The sequence below is a fragment of the Pleurodeles waltl genome, chromosome 10, assembly GCF_031143425.1.
Source record: "Pleurodeles waltl isolate 20211129_DDA chromosome 10, aPleWal1.hap1.20221129, whole genome shotgun sequence".
Lineage (NCBI taxonomy): Eukaryota > Metazoa > Chordata > Amphibia > Caudata > Salamandridae > Pleurodeles > Pleurodeles waltl.
The window spans coordinates 477,018,839-477,031,355 of record NC_090449.1 but is presented as its reverse complement, the minus strand read 5'-3'; the positions used below and the strand labels follow the sequence as shown (position 1 = coordinate 477,031,355).

Here is a 12,517-nt window from a genome sequence, read left to right as displayed (position 1 = left end):
CCACACTCAAGAGGCCCGAAACATGTTCATAAAAAGTACACAGGGGCATATTTACTAATACTTCACACGATGCAGCGCAGCAAGGCAAGTTGCTGTCCTGCATTGACTGAATGGGACAGAACTGAAAAGCGCCAAATTTACCAGCTAGGGGCTGGTGCACCTGTGGCCATGGTGCAGGGGTGCCTACATTGCAGGCAGACATTTTTAGCGCAGGATACCTTCCTTCACAAAACAATCTTTAGATGCAATATTCCTCAAAACTACGATATTTTAACTCGTTATGCCTCTTTTGGGTAGGTGCACCACTTTGGAGCACATCCAGAGCTACAAGTCTTTGTAAATCTAACTTTGCATCAAAATATATTGGTCGATGCACTGGAACACCAATGCTCCACCCATGCAACACCTACCCAACGTAAAATAACGCAGCCCAGCACTATGCGCTGCTGTATGCAACTTTATATTAATTAAACCACGCAAAGCCTTGAAAACTGACTTTGCATGACTTAGTGAATGCCAAAATGGATTTTGTGTGGGGGCTGCACCACACACATTACGTGACCCTGAAGCAAAATTTTAGTAAATCTGGGCCACAATACAACACATTTCCTCATTTACACCCTGAGGACGCAGTTTGTCTTTCAAACAAAGTTGGAGGGTATACTTAAAAGTGGGGGCAGGACTCAGACAGATCCATCATTGGCTAGCTGTAGGGTGTGAAAAAGACACTACTTCACAGCGCTAAATTTCTCTTTAGGTCAAGAAGGTGGTACTTGCTTGGAATATATCTTTAATTTCAGAGAAGAATACAATAGGTCTTGCAAGGCACTTATCTGAACAGATAAGAAAGGTGAAACAGTGGATTAACATACAAATAATAATATAATATCAATATCAAAGAGAACGTTTGATCGATCTATAGTTATGTACACATATACTGCTGCTGAGTAATCAATATCTGGTTTACACTGGACTGAGTGTAATCTAGTCAGTCTAAGTCCCTCAGTGTTGTTGTACAATGAGAGTCTGAGGTCCAAACGAATCTCATCAAAAGGAGGGACACAATTTTATTATCAGTGTTAGTAACTATCTACACAAACTCATCTCAAGCTTGGCCAGTCTGCCCTCAGTTTTCCCCTTTGTCCATCTGTGTGCAAAGCTTTACTTTCTATTTCAGCCCAGGATGTCACTTGCCTTTCTAGAGGAAAGATCTGTTGCTTTTACAGATTTCCAGCTCACAGTAATGCACCTTATACTTAGAAGTAACATAAGGCCAGTTAACTTAGTGCCAGTTATATTCGTCTTAGGGCGTGACATTAAGCTCGGCAGGTGTATCTCTAGCTTTAGAAGTCCCTCCCTTTCAGTAACTGCATTTATTACCTCCATCATTCATATATTGCTAAACAAGTCCGTGTCATGTGGCAGAATCCAGCCTCTTTATGTTGGGATCTAGGACAAAGAGAACAGAGCGTGGGGTAAATTCTGTTTATCTTCCTCAGGGTGAAAAATTGTCTGCGTAAGAGGTTAATTTGCAGCTAAGCAACTTGAATGGTGCATTCCAAAGACTTTATATGTCTGCCTCAGTATAACATGCCAATCTTCCTTACTGAAGATCTGACCTACATTTGTTGGTCATTTTTGCCATAGGTCCGCTTTGAGCCTTTTAACAGGGCTCAGTATAATAATGTCCCATCTTTTTTCCTAACCCCTGTTGAGAGCAGTTTGCACAGCACACAGCTCCTCGCCTTCAACACCCCTCAATTTTCTTGTTTGCAGAGGGTAGGGTAGTGTCTTGCATTAACTTCTCAAAGGGCCTGGCAATTCCTGCCTCAAGCATATCTTTCAGAAGGATAACCTCTGCATAAGTCAAGACTGCCGAAGTATATTTCTAGTCAGTTCCCAGTAAACTTGATGGCCTTCAGATTGGGAGATCAGGACTATCCTTTATGTTGCTTTTCACAAAGTTTTCACATGACACCTATCCCAACACTGCTAGGCATGCACTCCACTGGGGGAACTCTACCTATTTTATCTTTAGGCTTCAGCAATAAGGCAATTAATTAGTTTCTTCTAACATTTGGTAGCATCTAGCCTGCTTCAGACAAAGCTGGTCTCATAAGGCCTCCTGGCCACCATTTGCAATAGTGCTGCCAACTAGTATAATGTCAAATCAAGGAATCCTAAGTCAGCATCATCAGCAGGAAGCACAAGTTTATTCAAGGCCACCCTGTGTCGATCTGCATTCCCGTTCATGGGACTCAACCTGGTGGTCGCCAAATCTTAGAGATACAACCACACACGGCACAAAAGCAAGAAACCTGGGAATCATCATTGACAACAAACTGGACATGCTGGCTCAAATCAATGCAGTGACCTCTTTGTGCTTCCACATGCTCAAAATATTGAAAAGGAGTTTCAGGTGGTTCCCACCCGCCACCAAGCAGATGGTCACACAAGCCCTTATCAGAAGCAGACTCGACTACAGCAACAGCCTCTATGCTAGAGTCCCCAGATACCTAACCAGCAAACTTCAAACCATACAGAACCCTCTTTGAGAACACAGCACGCCTCACCTCCAGACCCTACACTGGTTACTGATCCATAAGAGAATCACATTCAAGCAGTTCATGCTCACGTTCATGGCACTCCACAAGACTGGACTATTATACCCCAACAGTAGAACCCTTTTCTACCACCCTAAAGGACACCCTAGGTCAGCAGGACTAGCCCTCACACAAGTCTCATTAATACACAAGACCAGAAGCAGGGTCCGGGCCTTCTTCTATAGTGCACCCAAAACTTGGAACAACTTCCGTCTCTACTTAAACAACTCTTCCTCCCTCTTGGATTTGTGCAAAAAAGCATAGGTGTCTAGGGTCCGCACTGATCTGCCTATGTAGCCTCTATGATATCTAGGTCATTGTGGTACATCTGGACCCCAAACAGAAAATATATTGTTGATTGAATATTATGATACATGCATCTATGACAGGTCTGATACGGAATATAAAGGATTTTGATCAATTCAACTGTTGTTCTGATATTGCCTCCTTCATATTTATTGATGGGCCAAGTCCATTTATGCATCTCTCCTATAAAGCAGTTCATCATTTGTGTATGACAATATGATGTGTGATGATCAGCCCTAGGAATACCTTTATTCCTACTCTAAAGTTGTATTATACTGTACTGAAAGGGGTTCCATAACCAAACCAAATATTAGAAGGAAAAGAAGGACACCTTTGTTGTGTCTCATTCTCTATGTGGTTGTGATATTGTTTGGCCTGTACAAATTCTTGCCAGTGGTCTGATGTATAATAAGGTAATTACTGCCTTTCTCTGTTCTGCATTTTATCCAGCATTATCATTGCATAAAAGAACTAATGCCCCCTGGCTCCATCCACTAAATAAATGCAGATCTACTGTATTGGAATTTATATCAGATACGCTTTCTCTGTCATATGCAGGACACATGCCAATGGGCCTAAAACATCCAGATGCTTGTCTTGACTCATTTTTAAAGAGCTTTGTAGACCCTTACATGGACTTCTTCCCATTTTGAACAAAAAAGTTATTAATGCAGGATCCAAATTCAGAGGGTTACAAATCTTTTAACGAACAACAGGTCTTTTTTAAAATCAATATCAGGTATTGAACACTCAACCTTTAAAACACTTATTACTTCCTTCTCTAATGATTTTCTTATCCATCCTTTGATAAATCTCCCTACATGCTTCAAGGTCCACCAATCTGCACTTCTAAGATGTCTCAAAATATATGGAGTAAATATCTCTTGTTTCAAAGGATCTTTAATAGCCTCTTTGAAAGTAGATGTTTTCTCTACGTCTCCAAGCAGATCTTCACAAGCATCCTCATCTTTCAGTAAGTCCAGGACATACATATTAAAACCCACTTCATCCTCCCTCTTTAAACCACCATCTAAGATCCCTTGCTCCAACTCATCTTCGATCATGCCTTGAATGCCACTAAGCACACCTCTCTCTAGTGTGTCAATAAGGACTCCTTTCCCCTTCCTGGTGTGCAGACCTTCTTTCTCTGTTAAGCTTACTTGCTTTGTCTCCAAGAGTTTTGTCTTTTTTTTTCTTCTGCCTTTCTTATTACACTTTGTGTCTTTATCTTACAAAGACCAAAACTTATTCTCTGAACCCTGATTCTTCTTTATCTTTCCCATCACAGACTCTATTGCTTCTTGTACAGAAGACTTCATTTCATGATGAATCAATTTCTTTATAATCTCCTGATTTTGTTTCTGCCAGGAATTTCTTCAACATCCCTTTCCTTTTCTGAAGACATTTTCTTCTCACAAACCAAGTTTCAAAACTTCTCAAAGAAGTTACTGCCAACATTTACTGCCCACCTCAGAAAGTGCTTGACTCTATCCATGACACCTAACACTAGACAGTTTCAATTAAATGAAACTCCCAGATTTGATGTCCTAGCATGTGACAAATGCGCCAATACATCACCATTGTCCTATCTGAGATATAGCCGAAGCCAAAATGGCCTGAAATCACACAAGAGTACTGCGTGACAGCGTGTTTCAAGACACTCCCCACACGTCACTCAGCCCTTCACCACTGATGGTTGGAGTCATACACTTGAGCACAAGAGCTCGTTACGTGTGCCTAAATGCACCAAGCGCAAGGAAAAAACTCCCAAGTTTGAGGTATATACGCGTATTTAAAAGTCAGTGGAAAAAAACATTTCTGGTGCGCCCAAACAAAAAATGTTAATCTTTACACATTCATAATCGACCTCACTTTAAACATGCCACACGAAACTCTAATCTGTTTACGATACATCCCGTCTCCTAAACAAGCAACACATTCCATATGGGCATAATAAAAATAACAAACATACGCTGCTTCCATAAATTAGAGGCAAGCACCTCTGTCCATTCACAAATCCGTCATCAAACAATTAGGCTCATATTTATACTTTTTTAGTGCCGCATTTGCGCCATTTTATAACGCAAAAGCGGCACAAATTTACAAAATACAATTGTATTTTGTAAGTTTGCGCAAAAAAAAACTGCAAATGCGGCGCTAAAAAAGTATAAATATGGGCCTTACAATGGTCAGTAAAAATATGACTTATCTGTCATATGAGCAGCATTTAAAAGAAGAAGAATGTTCTGAGTGGGGGTTATTTATGGGTTGAAGAGATTCAAATTCTAGATTGTTTATTTTATTGATGTAATGTGGTTCTTTAAAGTGCTACAGTAGTGGAATTAAAAGATGTAATGCATAATGTTGCCTCCGGTCTTATAATGTAATCAAGGCCTACCTAGTCAAAATAGGTCAAACACCCTTCACAATATCCACTGTATATATGTCAACTAACTTCGAGCCAGTGTAACCGTCTAAGTTCTATAACATTCAAATAATAACCAATCAGTATCCGGGTTCTTGCCTCTGGCTAGAGTAGTTATCGCTTTTCACATTTCTTGAATAGTTAGGGAATCCTCCAAGAACTCAACCTGATTAGAGGAGTGGAAGCCCAAAAACCTTCCATCTCTGAAATGAATGGCTCCATCTACTCCATCTAGCCTTAATATATCAGAATAATAATATAGGAACACCTTGTTAATCTCTTGTTGTGTATAATATACCTCCCCCTCACTGTTTTGAGCACTGGTAATTGGCTATCCTTTGGAATCGGCCTTGATAAACCAAGCCTATAACCTCATGGTCTTATCCGCCTCTTCCTGTTATTTTACTATGTAGGCCTTATAATCCTTGCAGCACTTCTTTAACACAGTAGCATATTAGTCTCTCCCTTGGGCAAACTCATCCTAGTTCTTGGGGTCACACCCAATAATCACCTCAAGTTCCTGAATTTGGGTTTCTATGTGGACAGTTCCCTCTCAAGCTGTTTTTCAAATTCAGAGGGCTACAAATCTTTTAACCAACAACAGGTCTTTTTAAAAATCAATATCAGGTATTGAACACTCAACCTTTAAAACACTTCTTACTTCCTTATCTAATGATTTTCTTATCCATCCTTTGATTAATCTCCCTACATGCTTCAAGGTCCACCAATCTGCACTTCTAAGATGTCTCAAAATATTTGGAGTAAATATCTCTTGTTCCAAAGGATCTTTAATAGCCTCTTTGAAAGTAGATGTTTTCTCTACGTCTCCAAGCAGATCTTCACAAGCATCCTCATCTTTCAGTAAGTCCAGGACATACTTATTATAACCCACTTCATCCTCCCTCTTTAAACCACCATCTAAGATCCCTTCCTCCAACTCATCTTCGATCATGCTTTGGAATCGGCCTTGATAAACCAAGCCTATAACCTCATGGTCTTATCCGCCTCTTCCTGTTGTTTTACTATGTAGGCCTTATAATCCTTGCAGCACTTCTCTAACACAGTAGCATATTAGTCTCTCCCTTGGGAAAACTCATCCTAGTTCTTGGGGTCACACCCAATAATCACCTCAAGTTCCTGAATTTGGGTTTCTATGTGGACAGTTCCCTCTCAATCTGTTTTCTAAATCTAAATGATGTTCTGATGCAATGACTGCAAATCACTACCTTAAAAACATCACATTTCACCAGTGCACTAATTGGTCCCCTTAAATGAAGGTGCTCCCAGTGCAGTAGTTTGGAAATCCCCAGATGGAATGGTCACTCTAACCCATATATATCAATAGACTCCATCCAGGCATTTGCTTCTGCTTCAATAGCAGTCAATGGGGAAAACACATTCCCCTGATTATTGTTTCAAAATCTCCCACATTCCTGTTGTGAAATGGTGACATGTATGCTAACCATCGTCTATACCACCCAACAGTAAAGGGTTGTGGTTTGAGATGGTTTTACAAGGATATTCAGTCTGAGTAACTGAGGTATTCAAGTGTGTACTGCAAAAATTGTGTCTAACCTGACATGTAGCTCATGCACATATGGAAAGAGTAATTGCTGGTTGTTGGATTGTGTAACCTCCAGGAGTCGACAAAATCCCACCGGGATGCCCATTGCTGTGAGGCTTGGGACACATATTTTTCCAGGGAGTGGGAAGGGGCGTATGAGACCTATTAATGTGCACACTGCACACACCATTAAACTTTCTTCCCCAGTACAAGCAGAAGGGAAGGGCCTAGCCAAAACAGGACATATTACCTTGCAGGATAAAGCCTGTTCGGTACTACAACATATACACTAACCAGAAACACATCAATTCCATCTAACATGCCTTCAAATGTGACACACTCACTCTCTAGGTCAAACGTGTTCGATAGGCAACAGAGGATATTCTTAGTCTTACTCAATTAATGGCGCCCCTACATAAGCAGGACAGTCAATGGTGAATTACAGGCCTCTCGATTTTCTCTTTAAGGTGATATGATTGTCTTGTGTGTAATGCGTTTCCTATTACAAGAGACCCATGTCTCTGATTTGCTGGGAGTTTTCACCGAGAGTGTGGAGGTTATTTATTAGTATTCCTGTTCGGGACCTCTACGCTTTGTCTGGTTGTCTCAGACAGGAAAACAGTGTCCTCGTGCAGTTTTCAGATTCCTCCAATTTATGCTAAAGCCAGTAGTCTGTCCTCATAGGCACACATTGACCTCCAAAAGACACACATCGTTGGCCTTCATAGCCTGTAAGCCATCCTTCAGATCAAGCCCATTTGAAGACTTTGTATTTCAATGTATGTCAATCTCATAACTCCTGTCTATCTATAGTTTGACACAACCCATGCCTTTACATGTCTTACATAAGTATCCTTAAATCCTTATCATCTCTTTGTTATCTGCCTTTGGTCCTGCTGATGGAGTTGGTATTACTGATCTGTTTTTTTCCTGTATGTGTCTTTTGGTGGTGGCCAAGCCCCATATGTGAATCTATAAGTTTACACGGAATCTCAAAATTTACGTATAGAGAACACATCTTTAAACAACAGAAATATAAAAGGAGGCTATTTCTTCGCATCAACTGCTTACAACCAAAAAAAGTATACTGTACCACACAACTACTTAACATTCGAATAGCTACTAAGGAGCCTCATGTCTTATTTGATAACTTCAGTCAGTCATGTTCTGTCACTTTACCCAACATGCATTTCAAAACTGTTACTCTCACTTTTAACATGGTATGGCAGAAAAAAAACTTACTCTAAAACTATTATCAAATGCAAAAAGCAGGGATTGCTGAAGGTGTCATACATGGCATGTAGGAACCTGATAAATGGGTTGTGTCCCACAAACAGTCATTTCGTTTTTGCGCTTTTGAAATACAAACAGATCCCAATAAAAGCTGGTCAGATCTTCACCAGACAATTCAAGCTTTTCTGCATGTACTGTGATTTGGGAACACCCGAGGAAGATATTTTTAAAAAAGAACCTATAGAATAATTACCTGGTCCTAGTCCCCTGGCACTGAAATCTCACCACCAGTGGAACACACAGCGTTCAGTCAGAGTTCTCCAGTTAACGCTTCGGCACCTTCAGAGTGCTCTCAAGGAGCATTGGACTGCCCTTATTCAGGCCGTAGCACTCTTGTGTCTGCCATCAGGCACACCTTGTCTAATCCTGAAGATCTCAGGCCCACCCTTAAACTTAAAAAAACAAAACATTAAGGGCCTGATTTATGAAAAGTTAGCGCAACCTTTACGTCATTTTTTTTATCCGAAAGCAGCACAAACTTACAAAATATGATTATATTTTGTAAGTTTAGTCCGCTTTTGCGTCAAAAAAAGACACAAAGGCGGCACTAACGTTTCATAAATCAGGCCCTAAATGCCTTAAGGTGAGCCTTCAGATGAACAACATACATCCTCATGTGGCCACTGTGATGTCCTTCAGTGACCCTCACTCTGCCTTCAGCCATTCCCAGCAGGACATTCAGCTAGCTGTTATAGATCCTCCGACCCTAAACAGACTGACCCTAGCAGGCCCTCTATGGGTCTTGGTGTTATATATATTTACTACCTATAGCCTGGGTTTCCTATATGTAATGTAAGGAGACTGGGTATATAATATGGCTATATGTTGCTGTCACTTTAGTTATAATTATTTACGTTGTAATTGCTTGGGTTCAATTCCCCAAGGCTTGCAATGTAGACACTGGGCTATGTCCTGGTACAAAGTCCTAAATACATATATACCTGTTCTGGGTTATATGGGTGCATTTTTGCAATATGGTGTTCTGGCTTTTATAGTTGTAGTATACAATAGCTTGGTGGTGTATGTCTGCTGTCTTTTCCTGGCTCTAGATCTAGTGCTTACCTTTTCAAGCTGTTACCCTTTTTGTACCTTACTGGTATACCTTTAGTCTATGGCAGTGGCGTAGCGTGGGTTGTCAGCACCCGGGGCAAGGCAAGTAATTTGCGCCCCCTAACCCGGGGCAAGGCAAGTAATTTGCGCCCCCTAACCCGTGGATTTAGTCTCTTCCAAGATGTTGCGCCCGGTGCGGCCGGCCCCCCCTGCACCCCCCACGCTACGCCACTGGTCTATGGGGACTGGGAGTGCCACATGACCTGGCACTGGTTACAGTACTACACCATTCTTTTGTCTGTTCGTGCTTAATGTTCGGCACTGTTCTCCTTTGGACTCACTTCTGCAGCTCTGGCTGAGGGATCATAATGGTGGGACACGACATTTCCATCAAGGCATCTGAAAAGTTCTGAAATGTGAAGGAAAGCAAACATTATGTGAAAATATTCGACACACAGAAAGCAGCTTAATTGAAACTACTGAAGGTTGTGAAAATCTATTTTAGCAATACATATTCAATTAAACTCTTACATCACGGACATTACAAAATATTTTTGGTGTCGAAAGACACTTTTCCTTCAAGATTTCTAAATGCCATGCAATGAATAGTGTTTTTTAAAAATAACCTTACTTTTATATTATGGAGGTTTATTAGAGGAATCACGAAAGGGATGCCATACCCTTAGTTTTCCATTGTAAAATCTCCCTTTCCAACAAAGGTATTTTTAAAATATACCATGCAGCAAGAGAACCTTAAGTGTGCAGAACACCTAGACATCAAGATCTTACGTCCAATAAAAAAATAAAATATGGAACACTTTGTATGCATCCAACATGGTGCAGATACACCACTTTGTTACTTATTATTGCACTCACAATAGCACCTTCATCCACACAATACCCAAAATATTCAACACAACACATTAGACAATAAACTGCACCTCTTCTATACAGCTCAGATATTCTATACGAACTAGTTACTTTGGTAACGGTCTTTCTGGTGGGTACTCTATCTAACCACAGATGCTTCACCGCTACAATCTCGCCAACGGTCATACTGGATCTGGAAGATTTTTCAAGATAGCCCCTACGCACCAATGGTTGGAGTTGTGTGGCTCTGTGTTGACTTAGTGCGCCACAAACGTGACAATGGACCCACACTTAAGTGGCATCCCTGCGCTACGTCAGTTTCTTTCTTGACTCTGTCCCTGCCCTCAGACACAGAGCACAGCAATAATCAGAGATAACAGTGTGCTGATTCTTAAATTGGGACCTTTTCAGATTGGACAAGAGACAGTACCACAGAACAGAGAGCTAACGGCCCAGATTTACTAACAATATTGTAGGAAAGTATCATCTTGCCTGGCATGTTACCCCCATATTTCACTGTATATATGTTGTTTTGGTCTATGTGTCACTGGGACCCTGCCAGGCAGGGCCCCAGTGCTCATAAGTATGTGCCCTGGATGTGTTCCCTGTGTGATGCCTAACTGTCTCACTGAGGCTCTGCTAACCAGAACCTCAGTGGTTATGCTCTCTCTGCTTTCCAAATTTGTCACTAACAGGCTAGTGACTAAATTCCCCAATTCACATTGGCACACTGGTACACCCATATAATTCCCTAGTATATGGTACTGAAGTACCCAGGGTATTGGGGTTCCAGGAGATCCCTATGGGCTGCAGCATTTCTTTTGCCACCCATAGGGAGCTCTGACAATTCTTACACAGGCCTGCCATTGCAGCCTGCGTGAAATAACGTCCACGTTATTTCACAGCCACTTACCACTGCACTTAAGTAACTTATAAGTCATCTATATGTCTAACCTTCACCTGGTGAAGGTTGGGTGCAAAGTTACTTAGTGTGTGGGCACCCTGGCACTAGCCAAAGTGCCCCCACATCGTTCAGGGCAAATTCCCCGGACTTTGTGAGTGCGGGGACACCATTACACGCGTGCACTATACTTAGGTTACTACCTATGGATAGCGTCACAATGGTAACTCCGAACATGGCCATGTAACATGTCTAAGATCATGGAATTGTCACCCCAATACCATTCTGGTATTGGGGGGACAATTCCATGATCCCCCGGGTCTCTAGCACAGCACCCGGGTACTGCCAAACTGCCTTTCCGGGGTCTCCACTGCAGCTGCTGCTGCTGCCAACCCCTCAGACAGGTTTCTGCCCTCCTGGGGTCCAGGCAGCCCTGGCCCAGGAAGGCAGAACAAAGGATTTCCTCTGAGAGAGGGTGTTACACCCTCTCCCTTTGGAAATAGGTGTGAAGGCTGGGGAGGAGTAGCCTCCCCAGTCTCTGGAACTGCTTTGATGGGCACAGATTGTGACCATCTCTGCATAAGCCAGTCTACACCGGTTCAGGGATCCCACAGCCCTGCTCTGGCGTGAAACTGGACAAAGGAAAGGGGAGTGGCCACTCCCCTGACCTGCACCTCCCAGGGGAGGTGCCCAGAGCTCCTCCAGTGTGTCCCAGAGCTCTGCCATCTTGGAAATAGAGGTGTTGGGGGCACACTGGACTGCTCTGAGTGGCCAGTGCCAGCAGGTGACGTCAGAGGCTCCTTCTGATAGGCTCTTACCTCTCTTGGTAGCCAATCCTCCTAACCTGGTAGCCAAACCTCCTTTTCTGGCTATTTAGGGTCTCTGCTTTGGGGAATTCTTCAGATAACGAATGCAAGAGCTCACCAGAGTTCCTCTAGATCTCCCTCTTCACCTTCTACCAAATGATCAACCGCTGACTGCTCAGGACGCCTGCAAAACCGCAACAAAGTAGCAAGACGACTACTAGCAACATTGTAGCGCCTCATCCTGACGGCTTTCTCGACTGTTTCCAGGTGGTGCATGCTCTGGGAGTAGCCTGCCTTCACCCTGCACCAGAAGCTCAGAAGAAATCTCCCGTGGGTCGACGGAATCTTCAGTCCAAGTTTGGTGGAGGTAAGTCCTTGCCTCCCTACGCTAGACTGCATTGCTGGGTACCGCGTGATTTGCAGCTGCTCCGGCTCCTGTGCACTCTTCCAGGATTTCCTTTGTGCACAGCCAAGCCTGGATCCCCGGCACTCCTTTCTGCAGTGCACAACCTTCTGAGTTGTCCTCCGGCGTTGTGGGACTCCCTTTTGTGACTTCGCGTGGACTCCGGTTCACTCTTCTTCCAAGTGCCTGTTCAGGTACTTCTGCGGGTGCTGCCTGCTTCTGTGAGTGCTCCCTGACTTGCTGGGCGCCCCCTCTGTCTCCTCTTCCAAGTGGCGATATCCTGGTCCCTCCTGGGC

General features: G+C 42.8%; 1 protein-coding gene across 2 annotated transcripts in view; it reads right to left on the bottom strand.

Annotated features, from left to right (window-relative positions):
• Positions 1–12,517, bottom strand: part of NOS3 (nitric oxide synthase 3) — a 780,913-nt gene that overhangs the window by 308,630 nt on the left and 459,766 nt on the right. For both annotated transcript variants that reach the window (XM_069210763.1, XM_069210764.1), the window contains exon 14: positions 9,583–9,650. In XM_069210763.1, the coding sequence (XP_069066864.1) occupies positions 9,583–9,650 (68 nt within the window). The remainder of the gene's footprint in view (positions 1–9,582; positions 9,651–12,517) is intronic.